General features: G+C 45.0%; 1 protein-coding gene across 5 annotated transcripts in view; it reads right to left on the reverse strand.

Annotated features, from left to right (window-relative positions):
* Window positions 1–22,679, reverse strand: part of tenm2a (teneurin transmembrane protein 2a) — a 233,315-nt gene that overhangs the window by 100,821 nt on the left and 109,815 nt on the right. For 2 of the 5 annotated variants that reach the window (XM_084352215.1, XM_084352213.1), the window contains exon 1: window positions 13,041–13,860. The exons of the other annotated variants lie outside the window; for them this stretch is intronic. In XM_084352215.1, coding sequence (XP_084208341.1) covers window positions 13,041–13,092 — 52 coding nt within the window. In that variant the 5' untranslated portion in view covers window positions 13,093–13,860. Of the gene's footprint in view, window positions 1–13,040; window positions 13,861–22,679 lie in introns of those variants that run through there. 5 annotated transcript variants of the gene reach the window in all.

The following is a 22,679-nucleotide window of genomic DNA, read 5'->3' on the forward strand; positions in this document are numbered from 1 at the left end:
ATGTCTTTGTAGTGCGTTGTAATTTGCTTCGGAAAAGGACAATATAAATAAAGTTATTGCTATTCTTTATTAAAAAGGCACAAAGACCTGTGAGGATGTGAAGCCTTAAGAAAATATTATTTCCTCTACTATGATTGTTTCTTCTACTTCCTCTTTTACTGAGGGACATGTGCATATATTAAGCTTCAATCAATAAAAACATGTTCCAAAAAGAAAAAAAAAATTATCACTACAAAAACTGAATATCGTTGTGTTTTGTGCTGTTGATTAGCAGGCACAAGGAATTAAAGACATCTGAAAATAATAGTCCGGCAAGCAAAAATAACGTTAATTGCAGCCTCATTATCAGATGCACTATGTAGTTTGTAGTTGTAGATTGACTGACCTTAAAGGACAACACCATTTCATACTGTTTAACTCTGTTTATATTTGGCGGACCCTGCCACCTTTTCTAGCTTCAAACAGTGTTCCTTCTTATTTTTCCTCTGAGAACAGCTTGTTTATTCAGTTATGGAAAAAATACATATTTCTGAGTTTGTGTTATTACCTCATAATAGAATTATGAGTATGAATTTCTTCTGCAAATCTACACGGTGCCCCTTTAAATCTCAACAAATATGCTTGCACACGAGTATGCGCGGTACTACTCGTGCACACAGACTTTCTCTGAGTTTCTGTCTTGTGAGGTACTTTTACAACTTGGAGCAGAAGCCGAGGATAAACACATGGAACAAGGGTGTTACATTGGCAACATGACTGAGAGCTTTTTACACTCCGTACAGTGCTGTGCGCCTCCCCTCCTGTTTCCATCCCTCTTGTTTCTGCATGGCTCTCTCCCTCGCTTTTTATGCCTGTGTGCCTTGGTGTCCCTCGCCCTCTCTCACTCTCCCTGCCTCTCCATCTGCGCCTGTGTGTAGGTACATTCCTTCTCCATTAGCTGCTTTTGCTGTACCAAGGGACACCGGCGGGGAAGGTCTGTAGAAATGAGTAAGGGAGAAGGATGACAGGAAATAATAGACGCGGCCGGATGCGTCCACATACCTGAGCTCGCGCTTGAGGCGCTAGAAAATTACAGGGTTTAGGGGGGGATTGTATGGAAAACAAAGACACACACAGCAGCGGCAGGAACAAAATAACACAATAGCTTTGCAGATTGGCAGCATTGCAGCACTGTCTTTAAGCGGGATTGTTTTGTGCATCTGTAATTATTTATGCGTGTGTGTGTGTGTGTATTCATTGTTTTAAGAAAACATGAGGCATTTGTGGGCTTGCTGCTGGCTGAGGCTGGAAACATTAAAATGAGTTGCTTTTTAAGTCATCCTTGAAAAAAGAAAGAAGAAAAAAAGAAATACACCTTTGATACATTCCTCTCGCCCATCACTCTTGCGTGTTTTGATTCCACCACTTTATTTATTCCGCACCTTATTTGCCTGTATTGTTTGTTTGTTCTCCGAGATGAGTTTACAGGGCCTGAAAATTGGCAAGCGGTGCTTTAAATTTGGTCCGGCCTTGATCGGGTCACGCAGCTCACAAAAGAGACAGAGAGGAGCGATGCTCGTGCAGACAGCCCTAGCTGTGTTTGTAGAATGTTTTCCAGAGGGGTGGCTTTTATCAGGAGGCTTTGGTGTCTGTGCTCAGTCCAAGTCGTTGTCTTCCGGCCACCTATTCTAATTGAGTCCGCGACAAAATGAAACAAGGACCCCGTCTGATGGCGGTGCAGCCCGGGTAATATCCTCGCTGTGTGTCCCCAGCGTGCCGTTTCAATCTCACCCGGTCGGCGTGAGTGTGATAGAGGGAGATATGAGCGCATGAGCACCGAGGGGAAAGGAAAAGCGAGAAAAAAAAAAAAGTGTGGCAGTAAACAACCTCAACCTGTTCTCCGAGCGCTCCATGTCTGCGAGGGGAGTGGTGAGAGATAGGGGATGAGACGAGCTGGAGTGTGTTTGAGGAGAAGCACTCCTCCTACTGTCTCCTCTGTCTGTCTTTTTCCCTTTTCTCTCTGCATTCCCTCTCTCCCTGCGAGCCAGCGTGTGTGTTTGAGTGGGTGAAACACTGCCACAGTCCTATAGCCTCCCTTGAGACGCTACTTCAAACAGACTGGAGAAGTACTGCCAAGGGTTCACTCGCTGGATGTGTGTGTGAGTGTGTGTGTGCGTGCGTGCATACGTCGGCTAGGGTTGTGTCTATACGCACAGATGCTCCCTATGCCTCCGTTTTTCTTTGCCGCTCTCATCTACTCTTATAGTTTTTTTTTTTTTTAGGTTCATTTCATTACATATGCACAGATTCTAAAACAAACTGTCGTTTACTCAAACACTTTCTCTCTGTTTTTCCTAAACACACATGACGCTCGCAGACACACATACAGACAGGCGTAATTAAAGCAATCCATGGCGTCTATTATGCGTGAAGGCCTCCCTGCTGTGAGAGACATATTAAAACCAGGATTAGTCCAAAACAATTACAAAATGCTACAGATACTCCCTGTATCCCCGTGGATGGCGCTGTGAGTGTGTGTGTGTGTGTAAATCGCCTCTGTCACATTCTGTGGGCTTTAAACAGGGAACACGGGTTCCTTTGCTCACATTGCTCTCGTGTCTTATGTTTTATTTAATACTTGGCAATTGTTGGCGAGTAAAGGCAGCAGGGACCTTGAAGCGGTATGCAGCACTAAATAAAAACCACTTTGAACAGTGCAATGGCAATGACTCAAGTCTCATTATATTTCAATATGTGTCGTTATGCTCAAACAGTGATGTGTGCAGTTAACAGTGTTAAGAGTGCTGACAAGAGGAGAGCGAGAGAGAGAGAGAGTGTGTGAGAGAGAGAGAGAGAGAGAGAACTGATTTGCTGACACAAATATACAAAACACAAAAGGTGGAGTGACTGATTTGCTCCCATTACTGGATCTGAAAATTCAGTATTTTGTGCTTCACCTGGAAAGTACAAAACCATTATCCTCAACCACTGTCTCTCCTCATTTTCTTTCTCTTCCTCCTGCCTTTCTCTTTTCCCTTAGACATCCTCCTTCCCTGTGGAGCACATTCGAGCCACTTCTTCGTCAGACACATTTGCATATTTGTATTCCTTTTTCTCCTCCTCACACTCTTCTCCACCAGGTCTGCAGACATTGCAATGGCTTCCAGTGTGTCACACAGTAAAAAAAAAAAGTCTTACGTCTTGTCTATTAAATCATTAAATGACTTGGCCCCGAGATACATCACTGACTTGCTTGTACAATATGACTCTACTAGAGCTCTTAGATCATCTGGAGCGGGTCTGTTTGCTGTTCCTGGAGTAGTTTTGGAACAAATTACTAAAAGATCTGAGGTTTAAATTTCTATGCGTGTGCATAATTGAAATTTTTCTTTTTATGTTCTTCAAATACCTTTTCCCAATCTCTCACATGTAAGTATTTGTCTTTAATTCATCAGTTTTAAAACAATTTTTGCACGTAAAATGTCACTCATGCTGTACAAATAAACTGCCTTTAACTCTTTCCTCCGTCACTCTCCCCTCCTTTCTTTCTCCCCTCTCTCCATCTATCCATCTCTTCCCCTGCATCCTCTCTGCCACTCCATCTCCTCTTCGGCAGAAGAAGTGGGAAGTCTACCTGCTGGATAATCCTGCATTACATCCTTAATCCCCTCAACGTTTTCACACACACACATGCACGCACACACACACACACACGGGCACACAAACCTATTTGTACATGCGCACACACAATGCTAAACAATGGATGCAGCTGTTGGGAGGGATTGCACACACCTGTATGTGCAGCACATCTTTCGGCAAATAGTGAAGGTTTTAATGAGTCTCCTTTAAATATCTTATGCAATAGTGAAGACATACTGTTGAAGCTTATATGAAAAGCACAGTTTCTCCTGCTGTGACACTCTTCAGATTGAACAAGCAGAGCCTCTGTGGACTGTCACTACAGGGTCTGACATTGGATTGTCTAAGAATATCTTAAAGAAAAAAAAAAAAGACCAACCAGAGACATACAGAAAGCGAGAGTGAGGTGCATGTGTGTGTGTGTGTTTGTGTGTGTGAGCGCGCATTCTCCAGTGGGCGAAGGGCAAAAGGTGAGAGAAATGAGAGCGGTGGAAAATAAAAACAGTGTGAGAGATAGAGACAGAGCAGCGGGCGAGAAACAGACAGAGGGAGGAGTGGAGACAGAGGGAGGATGGAGCTCTCTGAGCAGTGGTTCTCATTAACAAGTGGCTCCGGGGTCCAGTCACTTGGCATTGATTTGTTTAAAATCCAAAGCTGAGCCATCGACAAGCTTGGCGTCCTCGAATCGCCGTCAAAGCCAACAAGTGCGCGCAGTCCAGTCCAACAACCAATCATGAGTCAAATCACTGATGATACTGTGTTATTCCTCCAGAACGTTCTGAAGTCAGTGAGTCAAACTTCATATAACAAAGTGATATTTTTTAAATGGAAATTTTTAACCAGACAGTCAATGGATACAACAAAATCCTTAAAATTTCTCCCATGTGTCTGTCTGGTTTCACATACTTTACAATTCTAGTGCACTTGTGTCTCAGTGTGTATGTGTGCTTCTGGCTGAATAGCCTATGAATAGAGGCCATAGTCAATCAATAGCAATCTACGGCCAGCCTTCGCAATGCTAATGGAACTGTGCAAGAGCTGGCATTTGTCCAGTGCCATCACTGCAGCATCAGTCTGAAAGCACACACACACGCAGGGAAAGGTTAGAGAGACAGGAGGTGCGAGTCACAATGTGTGTCAATAGAAGAGACAAAGAGAGAAAGAAAGAGAGAGGGAGTGACACACACACACACACACACACACACACACACACACACACACACAGAATGAATGTGCTGTGTGACATTGTTTAGGTGATCGAGGATGATCGATGGAATCATTTCCATGCCCCCTCTGCCCCGCTGCATGGCCCATCTCCCCTCATCTCCCCCTTAAGCTTCGGTCATTAGGAGCATACACAGGCTAACACACATGCAAAGGCTGAGTTTCACTTTGTCATCATCCCTAAGGCAAGGTCACAGTGCCCCGTCTCCTCAAAACACACCTTCTGTTTAGTGCAGCAGCTGGAGCCGCTGTCTGGTGAGCTAGTGTGTGTGTGTTCGCATTTATGTATTCAAACCTGTGAATTAGGATGAGAGAGAGAGATTAGGGCTGGTAGGGAAAAAAGGTTATGCAACTATAGCTTACGTGTTGAGTTACAAAGTGATATAATGACTCAAGTATCACTACACTACAGTGACCTTTACGAGTCCTTTCCACGAGTCCACAGTTCAAACTGAAGATACTGTGCCGCAGTAAGTCCCTACTGAGCTGTAAACAGGCCTACGCTGTGATTCAACACCAAAATGGGGGAGAAAGGAAGGATGAAGGAAACCGTGATGTTTCTCCATTTAATCACCTCCTCGAGGAAGTGAGCACATTACGTCGAGTTAATTGAGGGAAAAGTGACAAAACATTTTAGTCGAACGTGTCAACCACCTCACAAAATTGATGGACGGCTAATGTACTTTTTTCGGAGGAGTCATCTCGGTGCGTTCATCAAAGTAATTTGAAAGTAATAAAACTATCTCGATAATGCATTACTGCCTGCATGAAGTGAGGCTTGAAGTCCTTGCTGTGATTTAAAGGACACGCGTAATCGATATCTTTCTAAAAAAATGAATGTGACAGCAGGGAATGAATGTACTTCATACTTTTTTCGTCTGACTTACAGAACCTCCCCGTCAGATGAACTCAAGTACCCTACATCGACACCATGAATAGGTTCGTTTGATTTTAAACTAGATTATCTTCGGTTGGTCCTTTGTGCTAGAACCACTATTTCACCATTTGACCATCCATTTCAGCTCATTGTTTCAGCTGTTTTTGTAATACTTTTTGCTATTCGCCGTTTATCCATTACTTTAAGTGAGTTATTTCAACTGTCTGTGCAAACCTTTTAGCCATTCACCATTTACGCATCACTTTTAGCAAGCCATTTCACCATTCGACCATCAGTTCAAGCTAGTTATTTCAACTGATTTTACTTCAAGCTTTTCACCATTTACCCTTTTCTTTAAGCGAGCTATTTCATTATTATCCATTGGGTGAAGGTTAGTATTTTCACAGTTTAAGCATAATTTTTCTTTTTCATAAATACCATTTCAGAATAAGCTAACTTTTTTTTTTATATTTCAGGAAGCAGCCTTCAGTTATTCCACTCCTTTACCCTCATTACTGTTATCATGTTCCCGTGTATTAGTTTTGGGTTTAAATCCGAAATTGCCATAAAGGCACATCTGCTCTCCGACAAATCCTCGGCCATCGTCTCGCCCTTAACGCTCACTCTCGTCACGTGATGTGTGAAATGTGTGCAACACTGGTAACACCAACTACCATGGCAAGCCTATTTTATGCCTTCGCAATATCAACATGCAAGATATTACTCTGGTGCGACTCAACTGCATAGTTCAAAAGACTTTTTAATCAAATTTTAGCGACTTCACTATCTTTCCACTCACCCCCTTGTGTATAACACCCCTGTGAATAACTGCTGTAAAGGATGCCCTGACACAACAAGGGCAGAGACATAATTGCATGAGGACAGCTCCTCCACTCACAAAAGGATTTCTACCGTTGCTTAACAAAAACAACTCCCTTTCGGCGCTTGTGAAACAATCCTATATTTGACCTATTTTTGCTCCAGAGGCAGCACAGCAAACAACCTGTCTTCAGCAGAAGCCCTGCTCTTTGAAACTGCCGGGTGCAGACTCTCTAAGGCGTGAGCCATTGTCCTCACCCCATCCCTTAAAATCGGTTTCACATCTGTCGCGACGTGACAGCCAGGGATGCAGCCAGTAGCTGGCGGGGCGGAGTGACTCACAGTCTGGGGCTGGAGGAGAGGTAGTCTCTCCTCCTTTTTTTATGTTAATATCGCAGACCTGAGGAGAGTCGGGAGAAGGGAAGAAGAGCTGCAGGAGAGAGAACAAAAGAAGGGGTGAATAGTTCAGGAAGCTCGAGTCAGTGTTTTGGGCAGAAGGATATTAAAGATGAAGGGAGGTGCTGTGAAGGAGGAAGCGTGGACGGGAGGCAGCAGCAGCAGCAGCAGCAGCAGAGAGGCAGCAGAGATAGCAGAGAAATGGGGAACATTAGATAAGATGAAGAATGGAATGGAGAATGGTTAGTCGGGTTTCGAGTTTACAAACAACGCCGTGATGAGTCAATGAGTCACCGCTGTCGCTGCTACCCCAGAAGGTATAATGAGGATGTGTAAATGAACGATGGCAAGCCTAAGACAAAACCTCCTTTCCAGCAGAAATGCTGGGATCAATTTGTCACTTCAGCATGACTGTGATTGTGACACTTTCATCTGTCACATAGTTAGCTCTGGCACGGATCGATCACTTAGAGTGTTAGCGTTGCATAGCTAACAAATGGAACAACACTGCATACTACGCAGCTGCTCTGATTGAGAGTATGATGGTTTCGTGCTTAGAGGAAAATTAAAAGGTGAATGAAGATGATGAATAACTATGTAAAAATATTCATCTTCTTTATTAATATGAGGCGAAAAATAAGTGAAAGGATTTAAATTAACTGCGATGTCAGCTTTTGTTTTCTTTTTCTTTTTATAAATTGGCTTTTCAAATGGAAGCAGAAAAAGCCGGAGATAAGAGGACAATAACTAGACGGCGTCAGGTGTGGATGGAGGGATGGTTAGAGATATGAGAGGAGTGGGATGTGTTGGGGTATAGGTGACACACATGGCAGCGCCACATGCAGATGGTACACATGGATGAGCAGCCAGGGTAGTGAAGCATAAAACCAGCCAGCTCGCTGATCAGACACATACACATACACACACACACACAACCACACACACACGCACTCAAAAGCATGCTGAGAACACCAGTTAGCTTGCCAGCCCTTTACTCACCCAAATCACCACTGTGAAAATTAATACCTCCAACCGTCCATACAAAAAACAGCCACACACTCCCTACCAGACACAAACACACACACACGCCACACACACGCAATCAAGAAATCAATAAGTGCATTAAATATTAACGTAGGGAAATGCATCCATAAAATTTGCGAGGAAACCTTTTCGAAACATTTTACATTTAAAGTCGGCTCAATAAAAAAACAGTCTAAGCTCCTAACGTTTTAATATCAGCCGTGTTAATCTTAACGATTTCCTTTCCTTTTCCATTTCCTTACCTTCAAACTGACTCGAAAACTGAGATTGACTGCCGGCTGACTGCTTTTCCATCAGCGTGACACACACAATCACGCACATGCAACCAACCACAGGTTGAGAGACGGGACAGATTGAACAATACTCTACAATAGACTCGCGGTTGTACGCCTCGACCAAACCAGTCAAGTTGCAGTTAGAATCCATGTCTGATCCCGACTTATATAATATGCAGCATGTAGTGAAGACTTTGAATTTCATAAAAGGTAGTAAGTGTAGTTCTTGGCAAAATGAAAGTTATCATTATTCTGGTGAATCATTTCCACTGAGAAACATGTTATCTTCACCGAGACTATTTTTGCAGCGAAGAAAAAGAGAACGAAAAGTGGAGCAAAGTTGGAGTCGTGACAGCCGACAATACTCTAAAGAGATCCTAAAACACGGACGCTTCACACACATGTTCAAACTGGCAGCACAGACCATCTATACAATCGGCACAGTATCAAGGTGATTAGTGTGTTCAAGATTACTGTCACCAATTGTGTGAAATTGTTGTCATAATTAGCGATGAATTCTTGAGGTTTTGCCAAACATGTGTTTTGTGAACACATCACCAATATCTAAACAGTTATTTTTCGAGTCCAAATGGATGTTTGTGCCAAATGGGAAGAAATTCCCTCAGAGCATTCCTGAGATATTGCATCCACGAGAATGGGATGGATGGATGGATGGACCACCTGAAAACATAATGCCTCCGGCCACGGCTGTCGCCGGCGCAGTCGCATAAAAACCCAACCCCTTTTCCATGATTTTCAAACATGCACACAAAGCCATCAAACCACACATATTATACGCAAACGCACAGGCGCTGACGGCCATCCACACAATAAAGCATAGTGCGTCGGGGAGGACACAGGGGGCTGAAAGCAATCTTCCAACTGACCTTGAGTAGGGAGGACAAAACGTGTGATGGAGGGAGAGAGAAAAAAAAAACCCAATGCGAGAAGAAGGAGTGAAATACATAATCTATCTCCACTGGCAGAGGGAAACAAATGCTTTCACTGAGATTGAGGACACATCGCCCTCACACATCGACACACACACACACACATTTATATATATACACACGCATTTGGCTTAAAGAACGCTGGATGGGAAACTGAAGGCAGAGAAAAACTAATTCTTCTAAAGCGGGAGGGGAACAGAGAGGGAAAGTACAGCGAAGAAAGACGATGATGGAGGAAGAAGGGGAGAAGCAGTGGGTTGAGAGAATAGAGGAGTGGGTAAAGAGGCCAAAATAGGTGGAAACAAAGAGGCAGAGGGAGCGAAGCAGACAGAGACAGATGGACGGAGTAAAGAGAGGGAAGGGAGAAAGAGAGATGACTGCTTGTGACCGGCCTTTGTAGATGACTGTCGTTGCTCACTTTCGAGTCAGCTTCACTGAGGCAAAGTCTTAATGACTCACGGCCCAATACTCCGCATAATCAAGCTGAGCATGTGTGGGTCTGTGTGTGTCTCCGCATGCGTGTGTGTGTGTGTGCGCGCGTATGAGCCACTAGTCTTATAACAGAGAACTTTATTACCATCTGTTCCCACACATGCTTATTTGTTTAGCCGTGACACGCACGTCTTCTTCAATCGCTTTGCTATTTTTTCTCTCTCCCACTCTGTGCCTCTTCCAATCACCTCTCCCTTTGTGTCCTCTTCTCCCCTCCGCCTCGCTCCCCGCGTGGCGTGGAGGGCTCCTGTTCCAATAAATAGCGTCCGACCCGAAAAGATAAATAAATAAATAAATCACGGCCATTATCTCAGTGGCTTTCTAACTACCTCGGCTCTCCGTCGCACTGAAATGAAATCGTGCTCGAGCCATTTTAATCAAAGTGTGTTTGTGTGTCCATGTCAGCCTGTGTCACTCACTGTGTGTGTGTGTGTGTGTGTGTGTGTGTGTGTGTGGATGTGAGGTCTCAGTACCTGTAGAGGCCATTAGGTGGAGCTGGTGCCTGACTGAGAGAGAGAGAGAGGGAGGGAGAAAGAGGGAAAGCTGAATGAAAGGGAAGGGAGGGCTCACTCTCCTCTACCTGTTATCACCAATTTTTCTGGCAGTGTGTTTTTAAGGTGTCCAACAGTGTGTTTGTAGGCTGGATTGCTTTTGTCCAGAAGCATCAATTATTCATGGTACACCGAGTATCACTTGGTAGTTGTAGTATGTTATTGGTTGTAGGCCAAAAAAGAAAAAAAAAGAATAGGGAAAAAAGAAATCCTGTTTGTGCACCCATGAGCATGACGCTCTTCGAGCCAAAAAGCATACAGTATAAAACTCCTTTTATTTTACGCGCCATACATTTTAATTAGTCAGCGCAGGAGAAGCACAGGTGTGGCTAATAACATTAATGATGTCCCAGTAAGCCATGCCAGTAAACAAGCATACACAATACCAAAGTCCCCAATCTGGAGCACCTTCATGGAATGCCGACCCCGTTAGTGTTATTAAATACACCTGTGCTTTTCCTGCTGTGGCACCTCAAAATGCTCGCAGTGGAAGAGAGGAAATTAAAAAAAATGAAATGAAATAAAATAAAAATGATAACTTATCCTCAAGTTAAAACCAAATGCCAGATGAGGAGTGACGTTTACACTCACACATTATTCAGCGAGAGCCCCTCTTTTGATTTTTGACTTTTTGTGAAAGAGAGGAGGAATGGTGGGGGTGGGATGGGTGGGTGGGGTGTTGGTGGGCGGCTCAAATCAACCAGAGTCGCTGTGAAATTCGTCACAACAAGATCTAAAAAAAAAAAGAAGAAAGAAGAAGAAAAAAACAAAAACCCACAAACACACCCTTCCCGCATTTGCGAAAACACGCAGACACGCGCGCACCTGTGCAACCACAGATCTTGTTGGCAGTTCAGAGGGAAAAGGGACGGTAGCCTGGAGGAAGGGCAGGTGTCCACAGATGGAGCTCTCCCTGTCTCTCTCTCCCTCTTTCTCTGCCACAGATGGACCCAATCACACCTATTTCTCTCTCACATGCCCTATAGCAGCATAATCAGCACGAGTGTGTGTGTGTGTGTGTGTGTGTGTGTGTGTGTGTGTGTTTCCGTCTGACGTGTCTGTTGTCACATGAGATGGGTGTCTCCTCAATGAGTCTCTAAATATGCGTACGTGTAGTGTGGTTTTAGCCTACAGCTGACCACGTGGGTGTTTACTGTGTGAGGGAGTGGCTGCTCCAATGTGGAAACACCAGACTTGTATCAATCTATCAGTCCGCTATCAGTGCAAGTTACAGTGAATGTGTGTGTTCCTGAGATTCAAAAGTATCTGCTGGCTCGGGATAACATTTAATTTCATGTCACATTTGCATGTTTGGTGACAGCTGAACACGTGCGAGGTGGCCTGCAGAGGGTCTGTCTGTCTAAGACGGCGGGGGGTCCCACCAGCCAATGGGACCACCCGCTCCGTAAAGCAGGAAGTGAACAACTGATCTGTCATCTGTCTTCATAAACCCACCAGTCAGGACCCTCCTAATTAGTCACCATGGAAACCATGGCTAATTCCCTGGTCTGCCATGCCAATCACGTCCTGTCTGTGGCAGCAATCAGAAAGGCACATTTATCCACCGCTGGGCCGGATCCGTGTAACAGATGTGTGTGTGTGTATGTGTTGGTGGGTGTCTTTGTGTGTGTGGGCGGTTCAGGGAGCCTGTGTGTGTACAAGTGTGAGAGCTTGTGAAAGGCCTGTATTTCCTTAGACAATGTTGCCTTTATGTTTTCGGATAAAAAAAACAACAACCCCATATTACGCCTGTCTAGCTTGTAAATTCAAAAACGTTTGTTCAGATAGGAGGCAGATGTGTCGGAGTTGCTGAGAGGGGTGTGTGCCATGTTGTGATTGTCTGTGGGAACTGTTTGATTAGCTTGACGAGTGCTAGCAATCCCCTCACACCCACAAAGCAATCAAACAACTATTATATGCCGCGCACACAAGCGCAAACACACACATAGACACGGATATACTGCAGACACACTTAACCTTTTTTTCCTTGAGGTCAAACTGTTTTGTCAAACACCGCAACCCCTGCTGTTCTCAAATAACCTGCGCATTCGCACTCGCAACAAATCAGACCATTTTGATTTTTAAATCAAATCCACATCACATCTAAATATTCAATCAATTAATCAGCGTTGAATTAGAAAGGCAAATACCTCGAAATAACCTTGTAAATACTGAGGAACGACACGCATGAATAAATGATAGATCGGAGTGGAACGGGGGCAACGGGTGTCCCGTCCGTTTCTCGCCATCAGCTACCTGTCAATCACTGTAATTACCATCAACTGGAATATGCTCACCAGAAAGCTGGGGGCCGATACGCAAGGGCGCACTTAGGTACGCACCGACTTCAAATCAATGACCGATAAACCCACACGGACACACACACAATCACAGGCGCCCAGAATCGCATAGATACGGCGCGTACTGGCATTCGCGGATGCCAATCATAACTTCAAGCGCACATCAAAGCCAAGTTCTATTCAGATGTATGCTGTTTGATCACCGCCTCCACCTCGTACACACATTCTCACACACACACAAACACACACGCACACCCCGCCGTATGTGCATGTAACCTACATTACAGCGAGGTGCTGCAATCCGAGATGCATAGGTTGAAAGATGGTTTTTCTGTTTGAGCGTGTGTGTGTTCACCCACAGCAGAGGAGACACAGGGATTGGCTCTAGTCAAGTTACAGCGATCCTCTATTGTTCCATACACTGTTGTCTGGAGAGAATAAAGCACAATGCCATCTGGCCGCTGCGGTGACAAAGAAACATCCGAGGGTCTTACCTGTCTCATGAGAGAGGGTCTTGGTTCTTCCTGTGTTGCCTGAGTGATGCATCGCTCCGTACTTGTCTCTATTTCTGATTAACCCTCTACCCTTATCTCCTCTCCTCCACACTCCACTCCTCTCCGCTCCCTGAAGAGTCCTCTTTTCTTGATTCTCAATCTTTTTGCGACCTGTTCTCCCCCCTTTTGACAAAGTCCTTGCTGCCTGTTGTCTCTCCCTCCCTCGCCGGTGTTCTTCTTCTTTCACTCTTGTTCCCCTTTCTTCTCCCCTCTCCGTCTGTTTGCAGTGAGCTCTGTGAAGCACAATCCGCTAGCTGAGTGCTGGAGCACCGCGCAGGAGGAGAGAGAGAAAGAGAGAGAGGGAGATGGAGCAGGAGCGCTGAGACACACACGCTCACGCAGTGTGTGGATCGACACACTTGCGCACGTGTAGCTGTTGCACTGCAGAGACGAGCCCCACACACCAAAACACCGGAGGGAAAAAGGATGAGCGCAATGCCCTGCACTGCTTTCCCCTCTTTTTCCGGGAGACTGCAGGTCTTTTTGTCTCCCTCCTGTTTTTAGTCCTCAGTCCTGTTTTTTGCTCAATCCGTCACAGATCAAGGCCAGCTCGGGCGTAGGGGAATGGATGGATGAGAAGACACTGAGAGTGAAAAAGAGAGTGCCTTTCAGCCTGTGGCAGGCAGAGCAGAAGAGAAGGAGAGATGTGGCTGCGGCTCCATCCTCCATCTGCCCACAGCTGAGACTGAGAGCAGACTCAACACATACACACACACCCGCTCTCTCTCTCTCCTCCTTGCTCGCTCTCTCTCTCTCTCTCTCTCTCCCAGCAGCGCCGTACCACCGAGATGGAGGGGGAGGAAGGACGACAGCGGGAGCTAACGAATGAGCCAAAGGGAGAGAGAAAAAGGGGTAGGGGTGAGACAGTGAAAGAGGGAGAGTGTAGTGGCGGATAGAGGGAGGAGGAGGAGGACGAGGAGGAGGAGGTGGCAACAAGGGCGGGTGAAAGCGATGGAGCCCACGAGCGCTAGAGAGTGAAAGAGTGACAGAATCATGGGAATGTGACAAAGCATGCACATCAAAGGCGAAGGGGAAAGAGAAAGAGAAAGAGAGAGAGAGGAGAAAAGGATAAAAATGAGACACAGGAGACAGGAGGGTACGGCTGGCGAGAGGAGAGGAGAGGAGGGGACGAGGCAAGGTGGACGGAGAGGGAAGACGGGGGTAGAAGGAGAAAAGACAAGGCGGTGAAGCGGAGCGCGGGGGAGGGAGGAAGGGCAGAGGACACTGCGGCGATGAGGCCAGTAATATGTCAGATCTCACATGGGCGCGCTCGCAAACAGGGGAAGAACAATGTCAAACAATGCAGGAGAAGAGAACTCCTGCCCTGCAACCAAACATCAAATGAAGGAGAAATCCAATCCATTTTTCATTTCGGGATAAATGATAAATGATTTTGTCCTCTAACTAGAGAGGCATGGATAAACTGAAGCATCGCACATCAGAATAGCTAAATTAGGAGACTCCTCTCTCCGTCTCCTCAGCCACCAGCTCAGGTGGCAGGTTACCAGGTGAGTGAAGGTCCTCACAGCGCCCAGCAGAGGGCAGACATCATGTCACCTATCAACCAACAGGCTGAGGGCATCTCCAGCTCGGAGATATTAACATAATCCCACATTACTGAACACATTGATCAACATTCAGTAAGCATTTGACACATCGCTTAAGTCACTTATTAGACATTATGCATCGAGACAGGCCTGCATCATCGAAGCTGTTCATCATTTAGTGTGCACTTAGGCATAATTCTACATGACTAAGAAGAATGATATTTAAGCGAGTTAATGGAGACATTGTCTGGAGTATTAGTGTGTTTTTGTCTGGAAAGTGAAGGTTCCTCGAAGAATGCTGACACAGAAACAAAAGTAGACATTGATCTAGGAGCGAAAACACACACTGACAGGCACTGAGCTGCCGGTAGATTCAGAGGTAAGACTATGGCTGACAAAAGGCAGGTGTGTGTGTGTGTGTGTGTGTGTGTCGAGAGCGGTGTGTACTGTATAGTGAAGAGGGAGGAGGAGATGAGCGGTAAAGGCCAACCCATGAGCCACCGCTCCAGAGGGCCGCTGTCAGCCTCGCTCTCTACCTCTTCATGTGACATTCTCAGACGCAATCTATCATCCTCAACGAGTCACAGATGCACACAACGCAGCAACGCCGCGGCACCCCGGCGCGCACACACGTTCGCGGTTGCCATGTGTGAGCACGTACGCACATGCTCGCACATATGTATGCATAGATCAAGAGATGTACACTCACAAACCCGGGCTGCTGTATGCTCCCTTGGCGCACGCACACTTTCATACACAGGTGTTGAGGCTGAGAGAGGGGAGGAGGGCGGATGGGGGGCGGTTTGCAGCTATGACTTCATCATATTAAAGTTGAGAGTGCGGCCCAGGTAGAATCAGCGGGAGCGCAGGAGGAGACGCTGGATCTCTAGATGAGGTGCACGTCAATTTGTCATGATAAAAAAACCCATCTGAGACAGAAACAAATTGCTTTCTTGACAACACCTTGTAATACTCCATCATGCACACGTACACACACATACACACGAGGCCCCCGTGCACATATGCATACACACACACACACACGCACGTGAACATAGAGTGATACATTTTCTCATGCAGGTTATTTATCAATGCCATTCAGCATCATTATACCTGGCATATCTGTATAACCGTATATATTAAATGTATATGTGGGGCTATACAGAAGCTCCCACTCAGCGTGATTCACTGCAGAGTCCATTCAGCAAGATACACTCCAATGTGGAGGTCATGAGGCAGGTAGGATGTAAAGAGAAGAACGATGTGTTAAGGAGCGCATATGTAAAGGTCGTGCAGACTGAGGTGAGCAAGAATCGTGTAACAGTACGAGAAGCAAAACCTCTGCTCTTTAGGCCTATTATGCAGATTTAACCTCTTTTTCCTCATCTCATTATTATACTCTTTGGTTAATGCTGGCTTTCTGAAACTCAAACTAGGCAGTTTCAACTGCAAGCTGTCCATACACACACTTGTAGCATGGTATCTGGCTTTTTCTTTTCAATTTTTTTTTACTCCCAATACATCCCTTTCTTCCCTCCAGTAACAGTTTTTTGTTCTTTCTCCCTCCTTACCTTCTCATGTTCCCCTCCTGCTTCTCCACCTCCTACCTGAACTGAGACACCAAAGGGAGAGCGGGCGAAGCGGAGGGGGAGAGATTGCGAAGAGAGGGTGGGGAATAGATGGAGAGAGAAGGTGTGCTGTAAGGTGCCCCCATGGGTTGAACATGGTCATTTGTCATGAGGCTGAAAGCTTAAGAAAAGACTAGTTAACCTTTACAGCTGATCCCCGCGAGACACGGGGAAAAAACACAGCCCAGCAAAACACCTCCAGGAGAACGAATACGCACACACATGCGCACACTCATGCATGAACGGCCCTTGCAGCGGGCTCCCGAGTCCAGAATCGATAGCGGTGAGACCAAGAGAAGCAAAAGGGGGTAACCGTTTCTTCATCACTACCCTCCCCTCCTTCCCCGACTCTTTTCCCTCAGCGAAAACCCTTGTTGTCTCCATGGTCCTTTTCCTTCCTCTTTCAATCCCCCCCATCCTTGTCATGCCCACACCCTGTCAGGGTAATTAATCACCTTGTGCTAATGAGCTATTAACTAATGACAGATTGACATGGCTCTGCCTGTGTGCGCATGTCTGAGCGTGTGTCGCCGTGTCTGCGCGAGCATGTGCGAGTGTCGCCGGAGCCACCCTCAGCACACTAATGTGATTAATAAGGTTAAGCTCTTATTAGGGAGGGAGCGCAAGGAGTACACGCACACTCGCACACAGACAGAAGTCCATGGACACAAATACAAAACACCACAAATTGAATGACTAGTGTCAGCCCGCTGTGAGTCTGAGTATAAATAAAACTAGGCCACGGAAAAAATAACATCAGATGCTTTATACCTTTCACCATATATTCTCATTACCCAGAGGCTGACTCTGCTGTACACTAATCACATCTCAGGGAAAAAAGAGGGAGTAATGCACATCGCCGCGACCTGAGCTGCAAACGGGCCTAAACGAAAACCTACAAGCCGCTTGTTGTCGTTCCTTTGTCGACATTTTCAGCCGTTTGTCGACACTTTTACACTCATTCCAAGCCCATGGAGATCAACAGAGCGTTTGCACATTTTTTTTTTTTTTTTTGCTGTTTGTGACCAGAAAACATTGGAAAAAAAAAAACCCTGACTCTCTGTCCTCCCTTCACCTTCAAGACTGGTTTCAGCACCACGGACAGCTCCACAAAGCAGCCGCTTTATGAACAAATCTGAAGTGTCCTCAGAACAATGTCCTTGTTTCGGCGCACAGCGTGATACTCTCCTTCTTTGTAATAACACTCACATCCTAATAGACTGTGTATCAAACAATTACAGCGAAAAAGAGAGGCACTACATCAAACTGTAACACAAATGGGAAAGTGTTGCTTGAGACAGGTAGTTACAGTAGAAGAAGCCCGTACCTGGAGTCTGTTTAATCAGATGTATTGGACTCTAAAGCCTCTGCTTTCCAATTCCAAGAGAAATGTAGTTACAGCAAGATCATCTGATACTCAAGAGAATCCTTGCACTACATAATAGGGAGTCTCACCTAGCTGCACGTGTGTGCGTACATGCAACTGTTGTGCATGTGCCAGCGTATGCACTGTACAGTATGTGCTCCTGTGTGCCTGTGACCTAACGGTGAGTCCCTCTGGAGAAGTTTTGGCGCATACCGAGTCTCATTTGCATTCTCGCAGCGCTCTCATTTTTTTCTGTGGCTTTAGAAGTGAACAGCTGCTTAATGGTCATAGCTCTTCAGAGACAGGACATTGGGCAGCACAGAGGGGGTTAGCCAGGGTTTGTGCACTGCCAAATGCACACACACGCACACACACACACACACACACACACACACACACACACACTCACGGGTGCCAAGGCGTAGGCATTCACGCTGAGGCACACACCAGGTAAAGCCTGGTTCAGCTATGGTTCTGAGAGCGAGAAGTGACCATTTAGCAGATGTTTTCCTTTCCCAGCAGTGACTTTGGAGGCTTTTCACACTGTTGAATTTAACTACAATGGAAAACAAAGCAAGCCACACATGCATTATACTGTAGCTGATGTGACAACAAGAGAGAGAAATCCTTTGCTCAGTATGGCGAAAACAATACTGCTGTTTGAATTTGTGCTGATTTATGTTGTGTGTTAAGAGTTCATTTTGGTATAGCTCCATATTCCAAGCAACTGATTGTGGCCATAACATCTCCTCCTCGCCATGGAAATTACTGGAAAAAAAATAAAAAATTGTGAAAAAATAAGATAGATGGATGAATGGAAAGAGCAGCAGAGGGTGTTTGTGAAAGCTGATTTAAAAAGCAAAAAAGGGGATTGAGGCTGGAGGTTGAGTGCTTTCTCTAATTCTTGTGGAGCTCACAAATTCAAATAAGCAATTTGAACCCTGCACCACAGACACACACCACACTGACAAAACCACATCAAATAGCCTTCATCTCCACGCTCATCTGACTGTTTGACTTGAGCGAGCAGCACAGGCGCACACAGATGGGTCGTGTTTCATGAGATGCCAAAAGAAGGGATTTGGTGAAATAAAAAGAGGAGTGAGAGAAGTTTTTCGCCTCGCAGCGGAAAGTGTGGAGAGCCGTCCTGGTTTCTCAGTTTCTCCTCAGCGGGGAGCCTCACGTTTTGACCTTCACACCTCTGGTGTGATTCAAATGTCGTTCTTTTGACAAAGCACATTGTCAAGAGCAGGTCAGCATGGTGTGCACAAAGAGCAACCTGTCTGCGTGATTGGCAGGCTTATTGGCCCACAAATCAAAGCTGTTTGGTTACCAGAGCTATAAAAAAACATTAAAATACAATTTTGAAATAAATTTGATCTAACACTAAAAAAAGAATGAAAACAATTAATTGAATATGTCTGTTTTGACTTAACTGGGATAAAGACAGTAATGTGTTGAGCATCTCTGAAGAAAAATTGACAAATTATCAAACAGCAAAATATACTCACTTAAAACTGTGTTATTAGTTTGAGACTTTAATTACATATTTTCTAATTTTATGAGACTTGCTATTAAAAATAATTTTGTACTGAAGACATATTTGTGAAGTTTTAAAGATTTTCATGTTGTCCGTCACTGCGGTAAAGCGGATTTCCTTAATGCTTATATCTAGGATTAGTGTTGGATTGGTTGGACATTTTGGATTTTTGTTATCTGAGTTTTATAACATTTACTAATGTCTTTTGAAAAGATAACGGAGGAACATCCATTTGTCTGTGAATGTCTTTTTTGGCAAATGATAAAAGAATAGATATTTGTTCATGCATAGCCCCTAACATGCAAAACATTAAAGGAGACATATAAAGCTCATTTTCAGATATTCAAGATATTTCAAGATATTTCAAGATTCAAGATCAAGATATTTTACATGTACAAGAACCTCAAAGACAGAAGAAAAGAAAAAAGAAAAAAGTCCACCATCGAATTCCCACTTCAATACATTCCTACATATTTAGGTTTAATAAAGTCAGAGGAGAAGTAAAACATCTTTTTAAAGGAAAAAAAATGCAGTTAGGTGCAGCAGTGTAGAATCCAAAACCATGAGAGGTAAAGACAATTAAAGCAAAACACCAAAGTTAATGTCAAACATATGCCTCATGGCACACAACAATGTTGTTTCCAGCGAGCCCAGTAAATGGCTTGTGGTGTTGCATGAGTAAAAACAAAACTGAGATCAAATTATGGCAAATACGGTAAACATAATAACATCTGTATCCCTGCCAATTTAATTAATCTATGAGGTTACAAAACAACAAAAACAACAATCTGTATCAACATCTGTATGTGATCAGCCTGCTGCAAACAATGACGCCTAACCTGGCAGCATCGGTAGATCAGTAGACCATTTGATCAACTCCAACAAGTGTGTGTAGTTGTAATTCATGAGTACTGGATTGGAGATAGTGCGCAAACTTTTAAAAACCGAAACTTCTTAGATAAAAGTCTATCTTTCCTCTACTCCTTTCCCATATCTTGAGTAAAATGTTGCTACCCGCGGCTGCTTTTCTTCCTCTGAGTCGATTCTGTCAGGCAGCATTTCCTATCAGGGAGTAGAAATCCTGCTGCTTTCATTGTGATTGGCAAACAGGTGGAGCTGCCACTACTTAGGCTCAAAAACAAAGTGCTTTAAACTCCTGACCACAGTCAAGCTGTATTGCGTGACACAGCATTCATCTTGCAGCTCCAATTATTGTTTGGAAGCCTGCTGCCTTTAACTCCTAGTTTAGTGCTAAACGGTCTGGTTTTCTTCAGGTGGGGTGAAAACTTTCCTCGAGGGCTCACTTTTTCTAGATGCTCAACATGCAGTTCACAGAACACTAGCAAAAGATGGGTGTAGTCGGACAGGACCAGTAGCAACATGCACGGATGTAAATGCCCCTAGTGAAAAGAGAAAACACAAATAAAAAATACACAAACTTCAGACTCTCAGATATCTGGAAGATGATGAGGAGCCCAGAGGGTTTGGAGGAGCCAGACAGGATAAGCGAGGGACAGGACAGCTCTAACATAGAGACAAATGACCTCCCGACATCACAGCCACGGCGGGCCCGAGGAGAACGGGCTAAATAAAAGCCTGGGTACGGGAAGGAGAGGAGGCAAAGGACGCAGAAGGAGAAGGAGGAGAGCCAGATCAAACACGAGGATTGATGGGCTTGTAATTTTCACTTTTCTGCCTGATAAAGATGATGAATCCCTCTATGGGGATATTTAATCAGACTCCAACAAAGAGCACACACACAAGCAGCGCTGCAACAAACCTGTCATGGGTAAGTAAACAGCACAGTACAAACATATACAAAGCTCGTGTGTATCCCTGCGTGATGCAAGAGCACACACATAAAATCTCAAAAATTCGGAGCTCAAGGAAGTTTGTCCATCAAAAAAACAAACCTTAGAGTCGTTAATTTCTATTTTTGAGGGTGAAGAGAAAGAAAATGATGCACAATAGTAATTAGTTACGATTGTATAAGAACGCATGCAAGTATTTTCCTGGAAGCAAGGGATTGATTTCCAGCCGAAGAGAGTGTGTTCATGCATGTGTGTGTATGTGTGTGTGTGTGTGTCCTTTGCTGGCTCTTTACTGGGCATGAATGCTGCCTCTTTACCAGACCGAATAGATTACAATGCCTATGCCATGCAGATCAATACGCACAAGCTATGGCCAAATTAATTGCTTGTGACAACGCAGGGGAAGAGCACGGAACTTCTGAGAGGTGGAACCGGCCTTGGATGGAGGAGCACACTGTAAATGTGGAGAGTGTGTGTGTGTGTGTGTGTGTGTGTGAGCGAGCTCTTTGTCTGAGTGAATTGTGCATGCCTAAAATAGTCATTGTTAGTCAATAAGCAATTTCTATGTGAGCGGCTCGCAGAATGTACACTCTATTAATTCATTTACAGTGGACGTCCTTGAAATTTCTGATTTAAAAAAATGAAATCCAGAAGAGAAGAATATGCAGGAGAATAGCGAGGGAGAGAAACGGGAGAAGGAGGGAGACAAAAAAAAGGGAAAACAAGTGAGTTTGGGGGGGTTTCTGTCATTATGATGGATAGATCGAGAGAATAGGGGCTCCCAGAAGGAGAAGTGTAAAAATAGGATAGCACCTCTCCCTTGACACCTCTCCTCTCTGCCCATTTATCCAATCACGAGCCTCCTATCGCCCTCACTCCCTCCTCCTGCTCTCCTTTCACCTATGACTTCCCCCTGCTCTCCCGTTCCTTCCCCATGTCCTCCTAGGCGCTGTTGTTCTCCGCCGTTTTCTCCACATCATCTCCCAGCATCCTTCCTCCCTCCTCCGTGTCCATTTACTCATCCGCCTACACCTACACCCGACACAGACATGAGACAAAAACCTCTCCATCCCACTGGGTTTCCTCTTCATCACACTCGGCTGTAGATGCTTTAAAAACTTCTTTTTTTTTTACTGCGCTGATCCCAGATGACACACTTATACAGTAAACTTTGACTTTTTTGATGAAAAACCTATATTTACACCCAGGGATTGCTCACAGAGCCTCGTGTCCTTTTTAACTCCGCCGCCTCGCCCCTGCTTTGCATTCATGCTGCCGCACAGATTCAACACATTCAAGCTAGTGGTCTATGAGGGATACTAATGGAAGCCGTTCAGAGCACCACTTATTGTCCTGTGTGTCTCAAATGCTCAACAAGCCAAACAGCCCTGAGACCACTAAAGGCTGGGAATGGAAACAGTCCTCCACCACCACCACTTCACACAAGTTTTTCACCCAAGTCTCACTTCCATTCTTACTCTGTCCTCTCCGATATCTATCACTTTCTCACTCATTAACCACACCCCTTCCCCCTTCCCCCTCGCCATCCCTCCATTCCTCTTCCTCTCTCCGGAGAGGAAAAAACAAACAGCTGTCAGGGTCAGGCTTGCAGATGAATTCCAAATGACTTTGAAGGGCAGAGGGGCCGACCAACTTTCTCCAGAGGAGCGGCCAGATACAAACACAC

This window comes from Pagrus pagrus (assembly GCF_965226575.1).
Source record: "Pagrus pagrus genome assembly, chromosome: 5".
Classification (NCBI taxonomy): domain Eukaryota; kingdom Metazoa; phylum Chordata; class Actinopteri; order Spariformes; family Sparidae; genus Pagrus; species Pagrus pagrus.